This window comes from Solanum pennellii, chromosome 3, assembly GCF_001406875.1.
Source record: "Solanum pennellii chromosome 3, SPENNV200".
Classification (NCBI taxonomy): Eukaryota; Viridiplantae; Streptophyta; class Magnoliopsida; order Solanales; family Solanaceae; genus Solanum; species Solanum pennellii.
The window spans coordinates 7,250,727-7,270,594 of NC_028639.1; the positions used below are offsets into that span (position 1 = coordinate 7,250,727).

The following is a 19,868-nucleotide window of genomic DNA, read 5'->3' on the forward strand; positions in this document are numbered from 1 at the left end:
AAACGAAATTGTAACAATATATAAAGTAGTACTCCACTAATTGATATTTATATCAACATTTAGCTTTCTAATTACATATTTATTTCTATGTAAAATGAAGTTGAATAAGGGTGAGAAAGAAAGCAAATTAATGAGATGCATCAAAGCACCAATTACTTGAGTTGTTATTAAGGTCAAGAATTTTTACATGAGAAAGCTATGGGATAATTACTCTGAAAATGTTGTCTAATGGGCTGTTCTGCCACTCCACAATTGTCTTCTTGGCCTAACAAAACTTTTAGTGGCAATGAATTAGATTTCACAAGGACAACTAATCTTGAAAATATGGTAGAATTAGAGCATCTCAATCAAGCTATAAGTAGGGTGCGTGTGGTTCCTATGGGAGAAATGCAAACTTGAAGCATGTCAAGTATATTGTCTTTACAAGATGAACTCTTTTTCGAAAAAATTCTGATTTATTGAACATGTGCTTTGAGGAACATGTTTTTATAAAGTTCACTCTTTATTCCATAGATATTTGATTTTTTTTCTTATTGAATTAAGATAAGAAGGCATCTCAGAAGAAGGAAATAGATTAGTATAGGACTGATTCGATTCATCTATGTCAGCTTGAAGTAAGATAATTCGTTCGTGTAGAGGGTCAATAAATTATTTCAAATAGATACTATCTTGGGAAAAGGGTAAAAATGTCCTTAAATTATGTGAAAGGAATAAAATGTCATCCGCTTATAGTTCGATATATAATATGTCATATATATAAGATCATAATGCATACATCATTAATTTATATTTATATAACGATAAAAACAATTACAATAAAATAAGAAATATTTTCATTTTTTTCTTTTATTTTCTGAATTGAAGTAAGATAAACATTTGCTAATTTTAAAAAATATTATTAGAAAAAAATGGTGTTAAAAATAAAATAAATAATATAATTATTTGAAAAATAAGTATTTCTGACCCGTTAAATAACCATAAGAGCATTTTTGGACTAAAATATTAACGGTAAGAGCATTTTTGAATCAAATTAAATATTTTATTCCTTTCGCATAGTTAAAAAATATTTTTGACCCTTTTCCATTTAATTAAGGATAACTATTAACTTATGGTTTATTCATCAACAAATTGTAAGGAAAAAAAGATTATTCATATCTAAAAGAATTACATTTATCAAATGACCAAAATCACAATCATCCATATCAACACAATTTCTTACAACACAATAACCCCCCCCCTCTTCCACACACACCCCACCCCACCTCAAACTATCCATAACTCAAATATTGGATGGATAGTCAAAAGGCAAGGGTTTTACAGATGAAGAATCAAGTAAATTATTATGAACAAAACCATACTTCCTCAGAACTTGATTATCTGCAAAATTTAATGCCTTTTGCATTGCATTGTAACAAGTTTCCCAAGAATATATTGGATTATAATCCCCACTACAAGGTTCACAACCAGTGAAATGTGTAACAAATGGTCTCCTAATTGAATAATTATCCTTAATTAAGTACTCTTCCCAAACCTTAATCTCACTTACTACCTTCTCAGCATGTCTCCTCCTTAAAATAGGTATTTTTTTCTCTATCTCAAAGTATTTATTTGTAATATTATCAAGTGTATCTATAATATCCACCCAATAACCTTGGAAATAATATTCACTTTCTATGTATATTTTTTCACCCCATTTGTCTTTTTCTTTTAATAGTAAATATGATAGACCTGATTGATCATCTGATTGTGGAAAATTTTTGTCCTTAAATGTTGCTCTTAAGATTTCACCCCATTTATTGTATTCTGGTGACTGTGGCCCCATTTTTGCCCAAGCTTCTATTAAGTCCATTGACCATTCACAATTCCTAATCAAGAACACTCCAGCATTGATACCTGTCCATAAAAGTAGCACAATCAATTAGTCGTAATTTATGTGATATAGTTTGATTTGATACAGAAATTATGAAAAAATGTAAGCCTTTTCAAATTTATGTTTAATCATACTATAGTCTTAATATTAAATAACTACATAGAGTATAGTAGTAGTAGTCAAATTTAAATAATCTCAACATAACTAGTATCAATATTATTAATGTCAGAGTTATTAATACACCCAGAGGCTAAGCTAGCAAGAGGTGAATGGATTCATCTGAACGTCCTTCGATGAAAAATTTACCGTGTAAACATGAATATAAAATTTTTTATGTATATATATAATAAATGTTGAACTTTCGTTTAACCTGTTCGTGTGTTTACTTTTTATATTTCAAACCTACTTAGTAAAATTCTAGCTCCGCCCTAAATTAAAATGATCTTTACAAGAGTGTGAAAAAAAAAGAATCTCTTAATTTGCTAAAATTGATAAGTAAAAGATATTTTCAATTTTTAATATAAAGACCAAGTAAAATGAAACGGAGAAAATACCTGTCCAACTTTTTTTCTCATAGATTAACTTTGGCCAACCATAAACTACAAAGTTATGGTTTTTGTATTTCTCCAAAGGTAACTTGAAGTCCATGTCAGTAAAGGCAGCATCAGAGTCCACCCACCAAATCCATTCTGCTTCTGGATGAGCTACCATTGCTGCTCTAATGGCTGGCAATTTTGCCCAAAAGAAGAACATTTTTGGTTCCAATAATACGTTATTGTAGAATACATCATATCCATGTATTCTACTATAATCTACCTGTCGCACAAATTCTAACAATTTTTTTATAAAAACATTTAAAAGAAGTCATCAAAGGTCTAAGAAAATATACATGCCATTGTCTAAACCTTTCCAAACTCCTTAAAGGGACTAAACTAAAATTATTGGAAAATTTTTCTAAATACGCATCTAATTCTATTATAATCTTTAAAATTTTCTATCATTTGAAAAAAATTGAAAAATTTCCTCTCGAATACATTACTCTTCTCTTGTTGATACATCACAACCCCCCTCTTAGATACATCCCTCGCTCCCCTTTCTGATACATCTTTCACCTATGTATCTAGATGTCTTGTCTGCTGATCGATGTATATATTCGGAAGTCCAGTGATGTATCCGGATGTCCTATTCACTCCTTGATACATTCATCCCCTCTCGAATACATCCCCACATATGCATTCGAATGTCCTGTGATGTATCCGAAAGTCTATTGATGTATTCGAAATCCATAAATTTTAAGAAATTTTTGTAATTTGAAAAAGAATAGTGAAATATTTTGATTTTTTAAAAAGAAATAGTGAAATAACGTAATAAGATCTTAACATTTTGAGATTTATGTATATTATATCTAATTGTTCTTAAATTAGCTAAACAATTGACTTACTCACAATTTCCATAAAGAGGAAATACAAAAAGAAATCCAATTCTACCCCCTTCCTCCCTCCCTCTTGCACATCCATTTCCATCTTATCCATCAAACTTGATGGGATAAATTACTCTAAAAATTATAATCTCGAGATAATTTAATCTGTCAACCAAACGATCCGCTATTGAACTAAAATAAATAGAATGCATGAATAAAATTTAATCATCTTAACATGAGTATATATGTATACCTTGTTCTTGAAGAACCTCAGCAACAAATGATCACCAATGGGGTTTTTACAAGGCGTGGATTGTGAACCCGAAACGATTAAAACACGATCTTTTTGGCCTTCAAGCTTAAATGAAGGATGAAGATTGAACCATTGTCTTCGTTTGTCATCCCAATTTTGTATTGGCTTCTCTATAGTGTAGCTCAAATTTGGTTCATCATAGAAATTTGTTGATCCTTCTTGATCTAAATTGAAGTCCAAATTAATGGTAGAAAAATTTGGGGTCTTAATGAAAGACCATAAAGCCAAGATTATAACTAAAGTCACTAATGTTCCACCAACAAACATAAACACATTAGAGAAAAATGATGAAACTTTGGTCATTGAGTTATAAGGTGTATGACTATTGCTATCTTTGAAATTGAAAAAGGTCGAGTTGGGGGTGTAGAAATGATGTCTTTTATATATATACATCTCCCACCAAGGGAGGGAGGATCAAAAGAAAATAGTGTGTACGCAGATTTTATCTTTACTTCGTGAAGGAAGAAGAAAGATTTTAAAAAAACTCTAGACTCAAATAAAGCAAATCAAAACAGTAATAAAAAGAAAAACAACAAGTGGATGTATCTTATATACATCCGGATGGTAAAACATTGTTGAAAGTGTTAGGTCATTCAAATACTTCTTCTGATTTAATTTATTTGGCTTGCTTCGAAATATAATGTTTAAATATTTAATATATTTGATTTTAGACATTAAATTTTGAAAAAAAAAATACATATGTAAAAGCTATATAAAACGTAATCAATCACAATAACTAACAATATAAATAGAAGGTATCCGAAAAAATCATGATAAAAGTTAAAAATACCATTCACTAACTCATAATAATGTGTTATTAAATCATTTAAAATAAACTAGGATAATTTGTGTATGCATGGAAAGTCGCCCTTAAACTTTTGGCTTTAGTAGAAAATCATATTATTTTGATTATATTCCATTAATTAAACACACAACTAAAGCAGATTCCCTTCACTTTGCCAAAAGCAGAAAAGTAAATTAATATTAATCACTAAAGCTTAATTATAAGATGTGACGATTTAATTTATCTAAGGCACCATAACATCAACACTAAGTCGGTAGGCAAATCAATTTTAGTTATAATCAAATTTCACTACGTGCCAAAGATAATACTAATAAACATTTAAATCATTCGAAAGTCATATAATATCATAAATGCAGAAAACACAAAGGTAAAACATTAAAGTATATATGACAAGTAATTCCCTAATCAATTATTGGGTTTTAGTGCTTACTTTGTCCTTAACAGATGCCAGCATGAAAATTGAAAAATAACCCTTTATTTCTAGGCTTTTGCAAAAAAAAATATTCCATTACGGTTATGTTCCATTAATTAAACACAAAATTAAAGCAGATCCCCTTCACTTTGGCCAAAGCAGAACACTTTAATTATTTGGGCAAGTTACTTACATTTGGCTAGTCGATTAAACATAATTATATTTGCTCATTATATATACAAAGGGCAAAGGACATAAATCACATATTTTTAAGGCAAAATTATTATTTGTCCTTTATAAATTTATAATTACAGAAATCACTCAAACTGATACAATAATATAAGTGTTGATACATTAATCTGATGCACAAGATACATTAATGGTTAAGTTAGATACATTACATTCTATACATGATACACTAATTTGATGTGCATTTTATACATGATACACTAATCTGATGTGCGAGATACATTAATCTGATGCGCTGATATATTAATCTGATGCGCGAAAATGAGGATTTTGAGAATTTGTAAAACTAGTAAGAGATAATGATAGTAAAAAAACTTAAAAGTGAGATTTCTACCCTTTTTTCCTAAATTTTAATGGATGGTTATTTATTTCAATTTTTCTAGTTATCATTAGTGTAAGACACATGACTTTGTAGGCTCCCCTTTATTTACTGCTTACGTTATAATTAAACAAACAATTAATTTGCATAAGAAAAGAAGTGCAAAATTTTTATTAAAAAAATAAGGAAAGATAAATTGTTTGTTTAATAGTAAAAATATTTTATATCTTGAATTAAACTATTCAAATCTTGATATTAGATAATAAAAAATTTATGGAATAAAATCTAAGGTAATGTATTACATACACATGGCTAACTTGCTAATTTGAAATAACCTTAATAACATTGCTATCAGATTTTTGTTTTAAACTTACAAGTATATTTTTAGTACATTATTACACAATACCCACAGTAAATGAGTATGGATAAAAAAGATTGAAACCTCTTTCTAAAAGTTTGGGTGAGTTTGGAATGTAGGAAAATATTTTTTGGAGTTCCTCAACTTTATCACGTGTGATTGGATTAAGAGTTTCGAAAAATATTTTTTCAAATCAATTTATTTTTTTCAAATTTATGGAAAATGACTTTTTTTTTAAAATTTAAAGAGTACATTTTCTAAAATTCTCTTCTAACTCGACATTACAATAATTTTTATTATTTTATCCCCTATGCCATGCCCTTGCTCCCAAAATCAGCCTCCACCCTGTTCAAAAAAAAATTAAGTTTGTTTTTAAACAATATAAAAAATTTAAGTTTGCTTTTTTGAAAAATATTTTCAATTTAAAATTTTTATTTTTTTCCCCTACCCTCGACGCCCTCCACCAGCCCCACCTCAGAAAAGAATTTAAATTTATTTTTGAAAAATATTTTCAACTTCCAAATTTTATTTTTTCACCCTTATACTCGTCTCCCTCATCCACCCACCCATCCCCTATGCAGGGCGGAGCTTCAGCCGTCGAAGGATGGTCATGTCACCACCTTTGCCGAAAAATTACACGATCTAAAGAGGTCAAATAATGGATAAGGGAGAAACAATTAATATTGAACAACATTGACATAAAATCTTCCATGTCAAGTGATAAACTTCTTCATATTCACCCTTCTAAGTTTGAATCCACGGAGAGCACTAATGATATATAGTAACATATATGAATAAATTATTTTAATTTTGAATATTAAAAATCATGTATTTCTATTTTTTTATCTAGAATATAATGTAATTTCTAATGGTGAAAATAAAAAAGCTAACATTTAACATTTTACATTATAAATTTGTGTTTATATATGTTAACAACTTTAAAACCAAAACTAAAACCAATACATGCATTTGATCTTCTTCTTTTTTAAGAGTGTGATTTCTGTTTTGTAAAGCTAGACACATTTGTTCTATCAATATTTTACATTAAAAATAATAATCATATATTTTTATCATATAAAATCAATACATCAAAAAGAAGAAGAAAAACTCGATTATTTATATTTCATACTAGCAAATGTTGAGATCGTTCATGATAGATCACTAGGTTAAATAATTAACTTTTAACTCACTTATTCAAAAAAAAGTTCTTGAATACCCTTGATGAAATTTTTTTACTATAGTAAAAATAAGAGATATTTCTCAAAAAACATTTTTCATTCATAAATCAAACACTAAAAAAAGTTTTCGAAAAATATTTTCTACTCACAAACCAAACATAAGAAAATAAGTCAAATATCTACTTGTCTTTCATGAAAACATTTTCTAACAAAACATTTCACATGAAAAACATTTTCCTTCGTACCAAACAAACCCTTAGTTTTAGCTTTCTAATTTTATTGAGATGCTAATCATTGAATAAAGTTTTTTTTTTTTATCAAATTAATACTTGACAATTATACAAACTTCATTAAGTGAACCAAAAGATCCCTCTCAACTTTTTATATGCATCACATAAATTAAGATAAAATGAATAATATTATTGAAGTCATGTTGAACATGGAACTGCATGTCTAATTTCTATTATACATGAAGACGATGTCTTAAAGCGACTAGAAGTATTTTTGTCAAAATAAAAAATGTTCAAACTAAGGAACTTTATGATTTCCAAAAAAAAAAACAAAAAACTAGGCTTATTGCTAGATCATGTAATACCCACTTTCTAAACATCATTTATTTATCTAAACATTGTTTAGTGCGTATGTACTATTTATTAACATAAATAAAAATGTATAGACACTAATAATTCAAGATTGTCAAACATTAGATTTTGTGGGAATTTATTTACGAGAACCTGTATTTTCACATGATCAACTCTACGTTGCATTGACAAGATCAAAAACTTCAAATAATGTCAAAATATTAATTCGACCACCAAACCCAGAGAGTCATAACGATGACACAAACATATAATGTAGTTTATGATGAGATTATTCAAAAAGCTTTCCTCTCAAACTTTCACCTAACATTCTCCTAATATTTCCGTTAATTCTTCATCTTGATAAGTTCATTAACTGTTTTCTGGTGTGCGAATTCATGCCGAGAGAAAGCTTGAGAAAAATCATCTATTCAGAAGTAAGTATAGTTCGTCTAAAATCATAACTGCTTATTTGACGCATGGGTGGATCCACAATATGATATATAGATTCATGGAGACCAAATTGCTTTTTCTAAAGGGCAACTTCCGCTTATAGCAAACGGAATATTCATATTTGTATGTTATAACAAAGTTTGCATAATTGCGCTACATAGCAAACATATATATGTATAATTGACAATACATATACAATTGAAGCGAATTGTATAAAATGAGAAAGAAAAAAAATATATACAATTTGAATTTGTATAAAACGAGAAAGACAGAAAGACAAAAGAGACTTTGGCAGGGAAATGTTTGTATTATATAATTATAAGTGTGTAGGACGATTATATACAATTTAAATTTGTATAAAATGAGAAAGAGAGAAAGACAAAAGAGATTTGGCAGGAAATATACAATTGAATCGAATTGTATAAAACGAGAAAGAAAGAAATTATATACAATTTGAATTTGTATAAAACGAAAAAGAGAGAAAGACAAAAGAAACTGGGCAGGGGAGTATTTTTATTGTATAATTATAAGTGTATAGGACGAAAATATATGTATTTGCATGTGTATATACAATTTTTTCTCGCTTTATACAAATAGAAACGCAATTTATACATTTCGTTTATGTTTGTATAAGCGAGAAAGGCGAGGGCGGCGAGCGAGATCTGGGAGAGGGGAGAGAGGGGAACAAAAATATATGTATTTATACAATTTTCTCTCGCTTATACAAATACAAACACATTTTATACATTTGCGTTTGTATAAAAAGCTAGAGAGGCGAGCGAGACTGCCACCAAACGAGAGTGGCGAGCGAGATTCCACCAAGGAGAGTGGCGAAAATAATTATAGTTTGCTATAGTGTACAATTAAATCAAAATATATCTATATCATTTGATTTGAATTAATAATTTGCTATTATATATAATTTTCCCTTTTCTAAATCATGTATAAGAAATTTATTTTACTATGAACTTGGTTCAATCATGAATCCGCATCTGATTTGAGATGAATTATATTATGCATGAACAAAGAAAAATGATAGATTTTGGCTTTGAAATACGAACTATTTTTAGTCTCATGTGAATCTTTATTTTGTATGATGGTTAGCAACTATACAATAGTAAAATATATCTTTTATTGCCCAAAAAAAAAAAAAACTGGACTACAAAATCTATGAAACTTGTTGACAAACATAACTCTATGAATCATCCATTTTTGGTGTAAACATCAAAAGAGAGTATTATAATATTTCCTCCATTTCAATTTATTTATCATTCTCTTTTAGTTTATTTTAAAAAGAATGTTTCTTTCTTTCTTTTTATTTATAATTCTATAAAAAAAAATTTACATGTCATATATATGTTTAAGATATCAAAAATCATTTTGATACATTTGATGTCTTTTATTTAAGATCATGAAATTCAAAAAAAAAAATATTTTTAACTCCATGTCAAATTAAAACTGCGGAAATAGTAAATATAACAGCAGTGAGATTTAGTTTTATTTTATATAATGTCCACCACGTTGTTAGCATTGGCTCTCGTAGCTCAGTTGGTTAGAGCACCCGTTTAGTAAGCGGGAGGTCTTGAGTTCGACTCTCAACGAGAGCAAAAATAAGCTTTTATTCTTTTTCTATTACTCCCAATAAGTTTATGAGATCATATGCATCTCGATAGACATAGACACCTCATACATGATTGCAAAATTAACCATTCTTGAAAATTGGTTCAACAACCAAGGGTCTGGTGACCTCTCATCCACTTTGTTTATATACATTTAAATGATAATGAAACTGATAGGCCACAAATCAAAATCCTGAGGAACTCTTCCCCTCTGGTGATTGATTCTTAGCACCCTTGTTGATCACGCCATTGCAGATAAATTAATCCAGCGCGATAATGTGTATAAGCTCCTGCCACTACAAGTACATGAAATAGGTTGTGGCTATGGCCAGCAATGTCAAATTTCCCCGGCATCCATCTTTCTGGAACTCTAAGGGCATAGATTAATGCTCCAACGCCGTATAAGACACCCATCAGAACTTCATAACCAGTAGTATGAAGTGCCTCAGGTTGGTTCCAATAGAGAATCAACTTGTGTAGAATAGGTGCCACACCTGACATGCCCATCCCGAAAAATAAACCTGCTCGAAGGCTTCTAAATTTTGGCTTTTGAAACACAGGAAGGAGAGAAGCCAACATTGCGCCAACTCCCAGGACAGTGATAAATCCCAGGTAGAGGTTTAAGAAAAAGGGGTAGCACATGAAGGAATAATAGACAGGAGGGTAAAATGAAGTTGATATCAACGCAGCAATACCAGCGTAGTCGAACCTCAGCATTACATACGATAATCGCTCTGAATGGCAACAAAGTAAATGACATGTGCTGCTTGCTAATAAGCAAAACATTGCCCCACCAAGGAAGGCATAGAATGGCCACCGCGTTATAGGCTTCACCATTAGTGGTGCTATCACGTTAGCCACATCCTTCACACTATGCTGCACAAATTCAATAAAATAGAGATATATCAATCACTAAAAGATGGTCAGAGAACAAATGCTTTTTCTGTAAGTATTCATCAATAGATTTACTAATGACTTCTGAAATTTCTTCATTTGTTGTGAACCAGCAGGTTCTTCAGGAAACAATCATTCAATCAGAATGACAGTGATAGAGAATACCTATTCAGGGTGAAAAAAACTTAAATCCAAGAAAATTTCCAGCAGATGAAAGTCAGAACAAATGGAAGACACAGAGGGTAACACTCGACTGGTGGATATACCTTCACAAAAATAGGAGAGAAAACTATACTGACCTAATAAAATTATTCCTGCTCTGATGAGCTTTTGTTGTGCAAGTAACAGGGTAACACCAATAAATATATTGACATTGTAATATCGATGATTAAAATCTATATCTTGTTTTGTTATTTTTGAGAGGACAATCATCACTATGTTGGTCATCAGGGGCGGAGCTAGAACCCATAAAGTTCAAATCCTAGCTCCACCTCGATTGGTCATCATTTAGAAATGCGCAGGGCTAGAGGAAACTTCCTAATGAAACTGATTTAATATGTCACTTTTGAGGTCAGTTTTCTTAGTCGTTAATATCACACATTCATTAGGTCTTCAACCTTGCTCATATGCAGACACTTTAAGATCGGATGTCCATTAACAAGGGAGAATGAATTTGTGTAAAGCAACAAACTTCGGAAAACAGAGGCAGAGACTGGAGACATGACACAATTTGCCATACCACTTCATGCAATGGAGATGTGCACACTCAACACAAAGAGACAAGACACAAAAAGTGCAATGAACTCAATGATATTTTAAGAAATCCGATCAGGGAAACAATCTTGACATCAAGCCGTCTTCAAATATCTAGGTACAAAGCAAATAAGTGACTAATCCATTGGCATTCTAATTATAGAAAAACAACGTCTTTACACGAACAACAGATTTTTTCATCTCTAGGTATAGGCAAAACAAGTATAAATACCTCAAACTGAAGCATTAAGAGAAGATGAGACATGCACAACCCAATGAAAATAACAAAGCTTTATGTGGCTTTTCATCGTTCAATTAAAGTAAACAAAGGTAATTGAACAGGTTTGATACTGCAACACATGCTTACAGGGCATCAAGCAACACTTGAATTCTTCCTTTCCCCAAGAGTGAAGTAAGATTTACTCATGTTGATATATATACAGAAGCTTAAAATATCAGAAAACCAAAAAAGTGAAATGAAACAAATCAACGTAGCTCAAAAGTAGATAGTGTAGAATTCATTCGAGAGAACTTTTAGCTGTGAAGAAAGGGATGAGAAATCAGTAATCTATGATCTAGCTTACTCTGAAATAAGAAATTCTCAGTAAACATAAATATATTGACCATCAATGACATAAATTGCAAATTGCAAGGCACCAACTGTGATCAAGAATACGAAACTAAACTAAAGAATAAAAGTATAGTATAGATATAGCTGAACACTTATTAGTGTTTAAGCTCAAACGAAAGAGATTCCAAGCAGTAATTTGTGTAACAAAGAGGAGGGAACAATACCAGAACACCAACATCTGTATGATTGCCATGGGAAAATCGATCAGGTAGACAGTTTGATAGGAGTTGCAGTAAATGCTCTCGAAGTTTGTGCAAATCAGGCATATTCGGCAAAGAAGGAATACATGGTAAAAGATCTGCTGGTAATTTGTGTAGATCAATCTTGCTAAGCTTTTCAGGGAGATTTTGTAAAGTCTGAAGATCCACAATATCCGGGACCTTCATTGCAGTATATATAGTCAGCACAAGGAAGAGAAAGAATCCTATCAAATGCCTGCAACACACAGAGAAATAAAGATACAATAAGAAATTCTTCTTGGTTTTTCATTTTTACACATAAATTTTTTTTGAGAAAGGTAACGTTAATTCTATATATCGACAGGTATACAACATCAATGTGTTGTCCCCCTCCAAAAAATTTTACTTACATCATTCCTAGGACCTTCTAGTTACAACCAGTCAATAATATTAAACACATTTTCAGCATCTCCTATCACTACTTGTTTACACCAAAAACAATAAAGCCCTAGGCAATTAGTCTTTATCTTCTGGATATTGTCCTGTTTCCCTTCAAAACATTTTTGATTCCTTTCCCTTCCAAATTGTCCACCAAATTCAAGCTGGGTCATTCCTCCATCTCTTCTCATTTTTTCCTGCATTTCCATCCCTGTTCCAACATTGTAGGACTATAATACTCCCAGGCTTTGTCCACTTAATCTTTCTCTTTTTAATGAACATCTGCCACAATTGATCAGTCCATTTGCAGTGTAAAAACAGATGGTTGACTGTCTCCACCTGTTCTTCACATAGATAGCAACTAGAATGTAGATTGGGTTTCCTCTTGTTTAAGTTCTCATGTGTCAAGACTGACTGCCTGCCTGCTTTGCCAAGAGCCATGTGAAGCAATTCACCTTGTAGGAATTTCTGTTCTCCAGAGCCATCCTTCATGCTGCTCCTCCGTAGACCTGATTTTCTGTATGCTGATTTTACAGTGAACTCTCCGCCCCTCTCCCCCTTCCATACTAGTCTATCTTCCTCTCCTGTCAATTGATAGCCATTTGCATTGTATCATGAAATCTTGATATGGTTGTCATCTCCCAATCATTAGAAACAGGTTCCACCCTTGTCCTGTCCATAACACTGTTGCTTCTTGTCCTTGGCTCAGACTATGTAGTACAGGGAAAACATGTTTGAGTGCTTCTTGTCCACACCAAATGTCATTCCAAAAAGCTAATTTTCTCCATTGCCCACCTTGCAGCTTGTTCTACTGCCATAGGTTCCTGATAGACCTCCATACACTACAATTGTAAGGGTTGGTGACCACCTCTGTCATCCATTTATCCTCCATGCCATATTTTTCTATTATTACTTCCTTCCATAGAGATACTTTTGGTGAGACAAATTTCCACAACCATTTCATCATCAAACTTTTGTTTTGGGTTTTCAGCTCTCTAACATTGAGTCCACCCCCTCTCTTACTTACCAGCAGTTCCTCCCATTTGACCAAATGGTACTTTCTCTTTATCTTCGCTTCCCTTCCATAAGAAGCTCCTCCTAATCGCATCCAACCTCTTGGTTACGTTAGCTGGTATAGAGAATAATGACATCATGTACAAGGGAAAGGCATCTAGGACAGTGTTAACGAGAGTTAGTCTGCCACCTGACGATAAATATCGACACTTCCAGTTTGCAAGCTTCCTTTCACATTTCTCAATTACTCCACACCATATTTCTCAATTACTCCACTCCATATTTACACTTCAAGTTTGCAAGCTCCCTTTCACATTTCTCAATTACTCCACTCCATATTTCTTTTGACTTGCTCTTAGACCCCAAAGGCATTCCCAAGTAGGTTATTGGTAATTCACCCATTTTCCCTCCTAGTATGTTGGTTAATTCTTCAACATTTATCACTGTGTTGACTGGATAGATGAAACTCTTGCTCCAGTTTATGTGCAGACCTGAAACAACCTCAAAAATTATTGAAGATGACCCTCAAAATCAGCATTTGCTCCTCTACTACATCACAAAAAACTAGAGTGTCATCTGCATATTGTAGATGAGTAATCTCTAGGTTAGTTCTTTTATTATTTCCCACTTGGAAACCTCTGATCCAGCCCTTTGCTTTTGCTGTCTGAAATAGGTTGTTCGGTCCTTCCATGGCCAAGATAAAAAGAAAAGGGAATAAGGGGTCCGCTTGTCTCAGACCTCTGTATGATGAGAAGAAGCCCAAGCCACATGGGCTTCTGTTAATCAGAATAGAGAATTTCACTGAGCTTATGCACTGTCTAATCTATTTTAGCCATTTTGGTCCAAATCCCATCCTTCGTAACAGAATCAGATATTATGATAGAAGGATAAAATAGAAGACTAATCAAGCCCTAACAGTAGTAATGACTGAAGGAGTACAAGTATATTGTCAATCCTCATAGCTCAACTTATATAAGCTACCGACATAGATTATACAATTTGTTCAAGGATGTGAGAGGTCCTCCAGAACTCTTCCTGTGATCACACTTCAGAGTGAACTTTGTTAGAAGATGTTTCTAACTACACTCTCCACTTACTGAACCCTCTGTTGAATCTTTTAAGAACCACTAAAAAGTATTTGATCAATCTAGTAGATGACTTAAATAGGAATTTTATCCCAAGGATAATACAAGTCAATCATTAGTTAAGCAAGAGGCATCAAAGAGATGTTATGACTATCGCTAGGCAAAGCCCTATACGAAAAGAAGAAGTTGACTGCCTTCCAAGCCATTATATCTTCTTCTTTAGACAAACAGAAAATTCACAGCAAAATTGTTTCTGATTAATAATACAGTCATTTAAGCAGCAAAATTGTTTCTGATTAATAATACAGTCATTTAAGCAATTAGCTTGAAAACTACATAGAAGTTTTATATTCTCATACCTAAATACAAAGATAAAACACAATGATTAATGCCGTATTATAGAAACTTAGATTTAGAAATATCCAGAGAGACAAGCTTGAACCATCTTGCCAATAACTATTCTAAGTACAACCTACCAAAGAGGAGGGATGTATAATGAAGCTAATTTGGTTCTGCATCATCTGACCCATTCTTTCCCGCTGTACCCACAAACTTATAAAATTGGGACAAATACATGGACAATGCTATTAATCTCAATCAAATGATTGCTCACAGGAGTAACCATCTAGTTGCGGAATATTTTATTCTTAAACATTTCTTTATTGGAATCTCAAATTATCCTTGAATAACCACTCCATATAAAGTAGCGAATAAGGAATTGAGAGACACTGAGTAACATCATCTTAATATATGCAGCGTGGATATTCCATTAAAAAAGTGAGTTTTAGAGCTTCCTGAGAAGCTTTGCAAAATTACCATCATAAAGTGTGACTGACATAAATGAAAAAGCTCCAAGTTCAGAGAACCTCCCAACTTAATAATTGCAAGAACATCTCATAGAGAAAAGCATCATAGTGCATTTTGATGCATGTTTGTCTTAATCGAGCTAGAGTTGAGCTGGAATCAATCTGGAAGAGCGATACTAAGTTGAATTTGAGCTGGAAGGCTAAAGGCACAGTTGAGTTGAATTTGTATATAGCTAAGGAGTTCGTTAAGCATAGTGCATTCAGTTAGATAGAGGAAAGTCAGTTACATGCAAGGATTAGTTGGAAATTGAAGTGAACTAAGGGAACTGCAATATCTTCATTTGGTATTAATGTGTGATCTCCCTCGTCTTCCTATTCAATTTTTTATGTTAAGTCTCTCTGATAGGTCCTTAGCTAACCTTCATATATTTCGAATCTTTGAGTTCGTGGGAAAATTGTGATTTCAATCCAATCACACTTCACATTCTTCTTTCTTTCTTCATAGAATGTTTAATATCAAGAAATCCCAATAAAGTTCCTAACTTGTTTACCACAAGCTATATAATATGAGTCAAAGAGGTATTATTGAAAGTGAGGAAGAGTGGGAATTCTTACGTCCAAATATTGAGAGTCTCATTGTGAATAGTGAAAACACTGAGTAAAGCCTGCTTCACTGGCCATTCGCATCGGTAATGACCAAGAATGAATTCATTGTCTTTCAAATAGCCAGGCAAGGAATGATACTCCACCAGCTGGTTATTCACCTTCTTCCACAATCTCTTTCGCTTTTCCTTCTTGGAAATTGAATCACGGAATGGTTGAGTTTCAGATGAACCTCTACCATTCAAGGCCTCTTCAAGTTTTTCAACATCGCTTCCCATCTTCCTTTGAATCATTAACTGTCAAATATCAACAAAAAAAAAAACACATAGATGAAGCAGCTGAAATATTATCAAACACAGATGCATAAAAAAGAGAACTTTGAATAGAGAGCAAATACTCCGACAACATATTTGGTATTCTCCAGGATCAAATATTCAAAATGCATCTTTAACCCAAATTATTGTACTTTCTGGTTGTTGTCCCTGCTTGTTGCTACTGTGGTCTTTTTCATCTGTTCAAAGCTAAAGGACTGTTGGAAAGTAGGTACAAAACTTATAATATTGTAGCCATTCATGGTTATTTTGGTCGATTGGTTTTCTATATGCTAAGGTATGCATACACACTACCCCAGGCCCCCACTCTTCTGTCCCACTGGTGAGATTACAATGGGTCTGTCATTGTTGTTGTATTCAAAATGGATCTTATCACAAATTTGTTACGAGGCGATTTCATTTATCATTACTAAAATTCAAGCCTCTGAAACAGGACACAACTAATCCAAATCCGTGCAGTGAAAAGCCCACTATGGGGTTTTAGCCCTTCATACTGAAGAGGACTCTATTAGCTCAAACTCGAGACGTGTGGTTAAAGGAAGAAAAATATTTACCATTATACTATACCCTCCAATTGTATCACGAGAGAGAATCCCATTTGTAGTATTTACATATAGTTTTTGGTATCAATTGAAGAGAATAAACTAATCGAGTCCAATTGAGCCTAAAAGTTGATCAAAAGGTAGTTCAATTAGTTTGCTTGACTATCCGAACTTTCCCATTATTGTTGAGGGTTCGATTTCTCATCTTGTAATCCGCTCCACACTCCCCCTCCCCCTTCCCCTTCCCCCAAATTTTCAAAAACTAAAAAATAATTGAACAAAAAAGGAAGAGTACCCAATAAAATTGAGATAAAAAAGCAGAATTGTACGCAATTATGAATCGCAAATATGAAAAGCAATATCCAGATGCATAAATTGTAAAAAAAATTAAAAATGAAGTATGTAATTTACCTGGAAGAATGGGAAAACGCTTTTGAAAAATGGCGATTCAGATAATTGGACGAATATAATTCTAGCGGAGAGAATTTCAGAATTGAAATGAGGAGAGAGAAAGGGAAAAGCGGCTGTTCATCAATGAGGTCCAACAATACCGGAATTATAATAATAAAAAATAAATAAACTTGGTTAAGGTAAATGGGAAAATATAAAATATATGAATCTAAATATAAATTGTAATTTAATATTTAAATAAAATTATGATAATAATGATCTATGACACGTAAAAATATGACCAAAGGTATTGAATACAAATCTATATATAATATAAAGCTGAATAAAATCACGTTGATGTGGCATGCTTCATTGATCAGTATACTATTTTATTTTAATTTTTAGAATTTTAATTTTATTCTCTCATTTTCTGTTCAATAACCTTTAAAAACAATTATCCACTTTCCTTATCATTTCCCTATTTATTCGTACCTTCTTAGACATTTTCCTTGGAGTTTCATGTAATTATTTTTTCACATCTTCTTATACCTTTTTGGAGGGTTTCATGTAGTTTTTTTTCTCTCTCTCTCTCTTTCGTCTTCTTCCTATTATTTTATCCATCCATGATCTTTATTTTTGATGTATATATGTTAGCATCCTTTTAAACAGGATAATTATTATGAAGCTTATTATATGAAGAGCAAAAGAGGTAAGCTAAGAGTTTATTTTATCTATTCTTGATTAATTTTTAACGTATGTATATATGTTAAGGATATTACCATGAAACTTTTTGATATAAGCCAATAGTTTTTTTATTATAATAATAATAATAATTATTATTATTTTATGATTATCATGTTAATGTACGGCATGCCTCATGATCACAAAAGGTATTTGTCTATTTACTTAAGATCTATGCATTTTTCTCTATTTTTACACAATTGTATTATTAATAATTATTAATTAATGATCAATTATACCTTGCTATAAATAAAAAATTTCAAAGGCTATCATTTTGGCATTTTAAAATTATACTCATTTCATTCCTCGTAATCAATATTTACTTTCCCATAATTAGTGTGCTTAATTATGGAAAAAATGGTTATGGATACAGAATTTCAATAAATAAATAAAAAAGAAATGCATCCACTTAATTGCAACTCTTTGATGAAAAAGATAATGCAACGTTTCAGAATTTTACTATCAAATGAATTACTTCAAAATTGTAACACAATTTCTCTATTTTTCTTTCTGCGCTATTTTATTTTTACCCCTATTTGTTCATTTTATATCTCTTCCTTTATTCTCTCTCAATTTAGTATTACGATATCTTAATTTTTATTTACCTCAATAAATTTTAATTCGTATATCTTATGAAGATAATACTCTAATTAGACGTTAATTGTTTGCAAGTTATATAGATATTATCTCTTTATTGATTTATGAGAGGAGTTGAAATATGAAGTGTAAGCAGTTTTACCATTCTTTTGGTTGGTGTCCAAATTTTACCAAAAAAATTAATACTTTAACTTTTCAACACAAATATTTCTAAAAGTTATATAGTGACTTATCATTATTAATTGTATATAAGGTTTATAAATTGTAATTACGTAATAATTAGTTTTCCGTGAATAAAGAAAATATGATTGTCGTTTAAATTTCTTATTGTAGATCACATAGATATATGATGTTACTAAGAATACGAAGTTACTGAATTTTCGTTATTGATTAGAATTATTACTCATCTAACTGGTTCATTGTAAATTAAAATTTTCTTTCAATGGTCAATTTACTCTTTTCACTACAAATTGTATGAAAATGTAATATTATCAGCGACAACATATTTAGAAAGAGAAGATTTTTCAACTAAGCAAGATAAGCTTCATTCAAGTGTGATTTTCTTTTTGCAAATCAGTAAATACACTCATGCTCATCTCTTTTTGTATTTTATTTTTTATAAAACACAATAGTGAAAAAATAATATGAGAGATGGAGCAATATCGTGGTGGACGACTAAGAATTCTATTTTGCTTACGAAAATATTTGTAAAAGTTTCTTATTTACTTGTAATTATTTATGCATTGAAGCAATAAATGGATACTAGGTTGTTATAATTATAGAGAAAAATAATAATTAAACAAGCAACTATATAAAATTAAGTAAATTTAAATTTGATACAATTAAAAATAAAATGTCCATTTTATGCTTTTTGTTTATATCACAAAAACTTACAAAAATTATAAAAAATAAAAATAAGAAAAATTATGTATGTGAATATGTATTTACTCGGAAAATTTTATAGTTATAATTCAAATAACAAGTGCATGAGAGATAACAATATCGTCAAATATTTAAAAGATAAAACAAAAGTTACCAAGTTTATGTAAAGGTAGAAATTAAAGGAAATAATGGTTTGTAAATTTGTAGAGATAAAAAAACAATTGTAATGATAAATTTTGCTAAATAAAGTAAAATTTTACCAGAAATATTAAACCTGTGCGTAGCGCGGTCAAATTTACTAGTTACTAATATAAAATAACAGTTATAGTTATGTTATAAAAATCTAAGCTCAGAATAATATAAGTATAAAGAAAGAAGATAAAAAAAAGTAGATATAAGAGAAGATT

The 19,868-nt window shown here is 31.2% G+C and overlaps 2 protein-coding genes and 1 non-coding gene across 3 annotated transcripts; 1 reads left to right on the top strand and 2 right to left on the bottom strand.

Annotated features, from left to right (window-relative positions):
• Positions 1-1,240: 1,240 nt before the first annotated feature.
• LOC107013149 (putative glycosyltransferase 7) lies at positions 1,241-4,012 on the bottom strand. The gene is made up of 3 exons (XM_015213135.2): positions 3,544-4,012; positions 2,425-2,686; positions 1,241-1,893 (listed from the first exon to the last, which is right to left on the bottom strand). The coding sequence occupies exons 1-3, from the start codon at positions 3,994-3,996 to the stop codon at positions 1,280-1,282; spliced, it is 1,329 nt and encodes a 442-aa protein (XP_015068621.1). The 5' UTR covers positions 3,997-4,012; the 3' UTR covers positions 1,241-1,279.
• A 5,476-nt stretch (positions 4,013-9,488) lies between these two features.
• On the top strand, positions 9,489-9,562 carry TRNAT-AGU. The gene has a single exon. It is a non-coding gene; the product is annotated as a tRNA-Thr (tRNA).
• On the bottom strand, positions 9,543-17,409 carry LOC107012536 (heptahelical transmembrane protein 4-like). The gene is made up of 4 exons (XM_015212400.2): positions 17,263-17,409; positions 15,990-16,273; positions 12,017-12,287; positions 9,543-10,450 (listed from the first exon to the last, which is right to left on the bottom strand). The coding sequence occupies exons 2-4, from the start codon at positions 16,268-16,270 to the stop codon at positions 9,800-9,802; spliced, it is 1,203 nt and encodes a 400-aa protein (XP_015067886.1). The 5' UTR covers positions 16,271-16,273; positions 17,263-17,409; the 3' UTR covers positions 9,543-9,799.
• Positions 17,410-19,868: the final 2,459 nt, after the last annotated feature.

Excerpts from the sequence above, each read along its gene's own strand:
- LOC107013149 (XM_015213135.2), bottom strand. The coding sequence starts at position 3,996 with ATGTATATATATAAAAGACATCATTTCTACACCCCCAACTCGACCTTT. Across the intron at positions 2,687-3,543 it reads TGAGGTTCTTCAAGAACAAG|GTAGATTATAGTAGAATACA; the intron begins GTATACATATAT and ends TTTGTGCGACAG. Across the intron at positions 1,894-2,424 it reads TGAGAAAAAAAGTTGGACAG|GTATCAATGCTGGAGTGTTC; the intron begins GTATTTTCTCCG and ends TTTTATGGACAG.
- LOC107012536 (XM_015212400.2), bottom strand. The coding sequence starts at position 16,270 with ATGATTCAAAGGAAGATGGGAAGCGATGTTGAAAAACTTGAAGAGGCC. Across the intron at positions 12,288-15,989 it reads GAGACTCTCAATATTTGGAC|GCATTTGATAGGATTCTTTC; the intron begins GTAAGAATTCCC and ends TGTGTGTTGCAG. Across the intron at positions 10,451-12,016 it reads ATACAGATGTTGGTGTTCTG|CATAGTGTGAAGGATGTGGC; the intron begins GTATTGTTCCCT and ends GAATTTGTGCAG.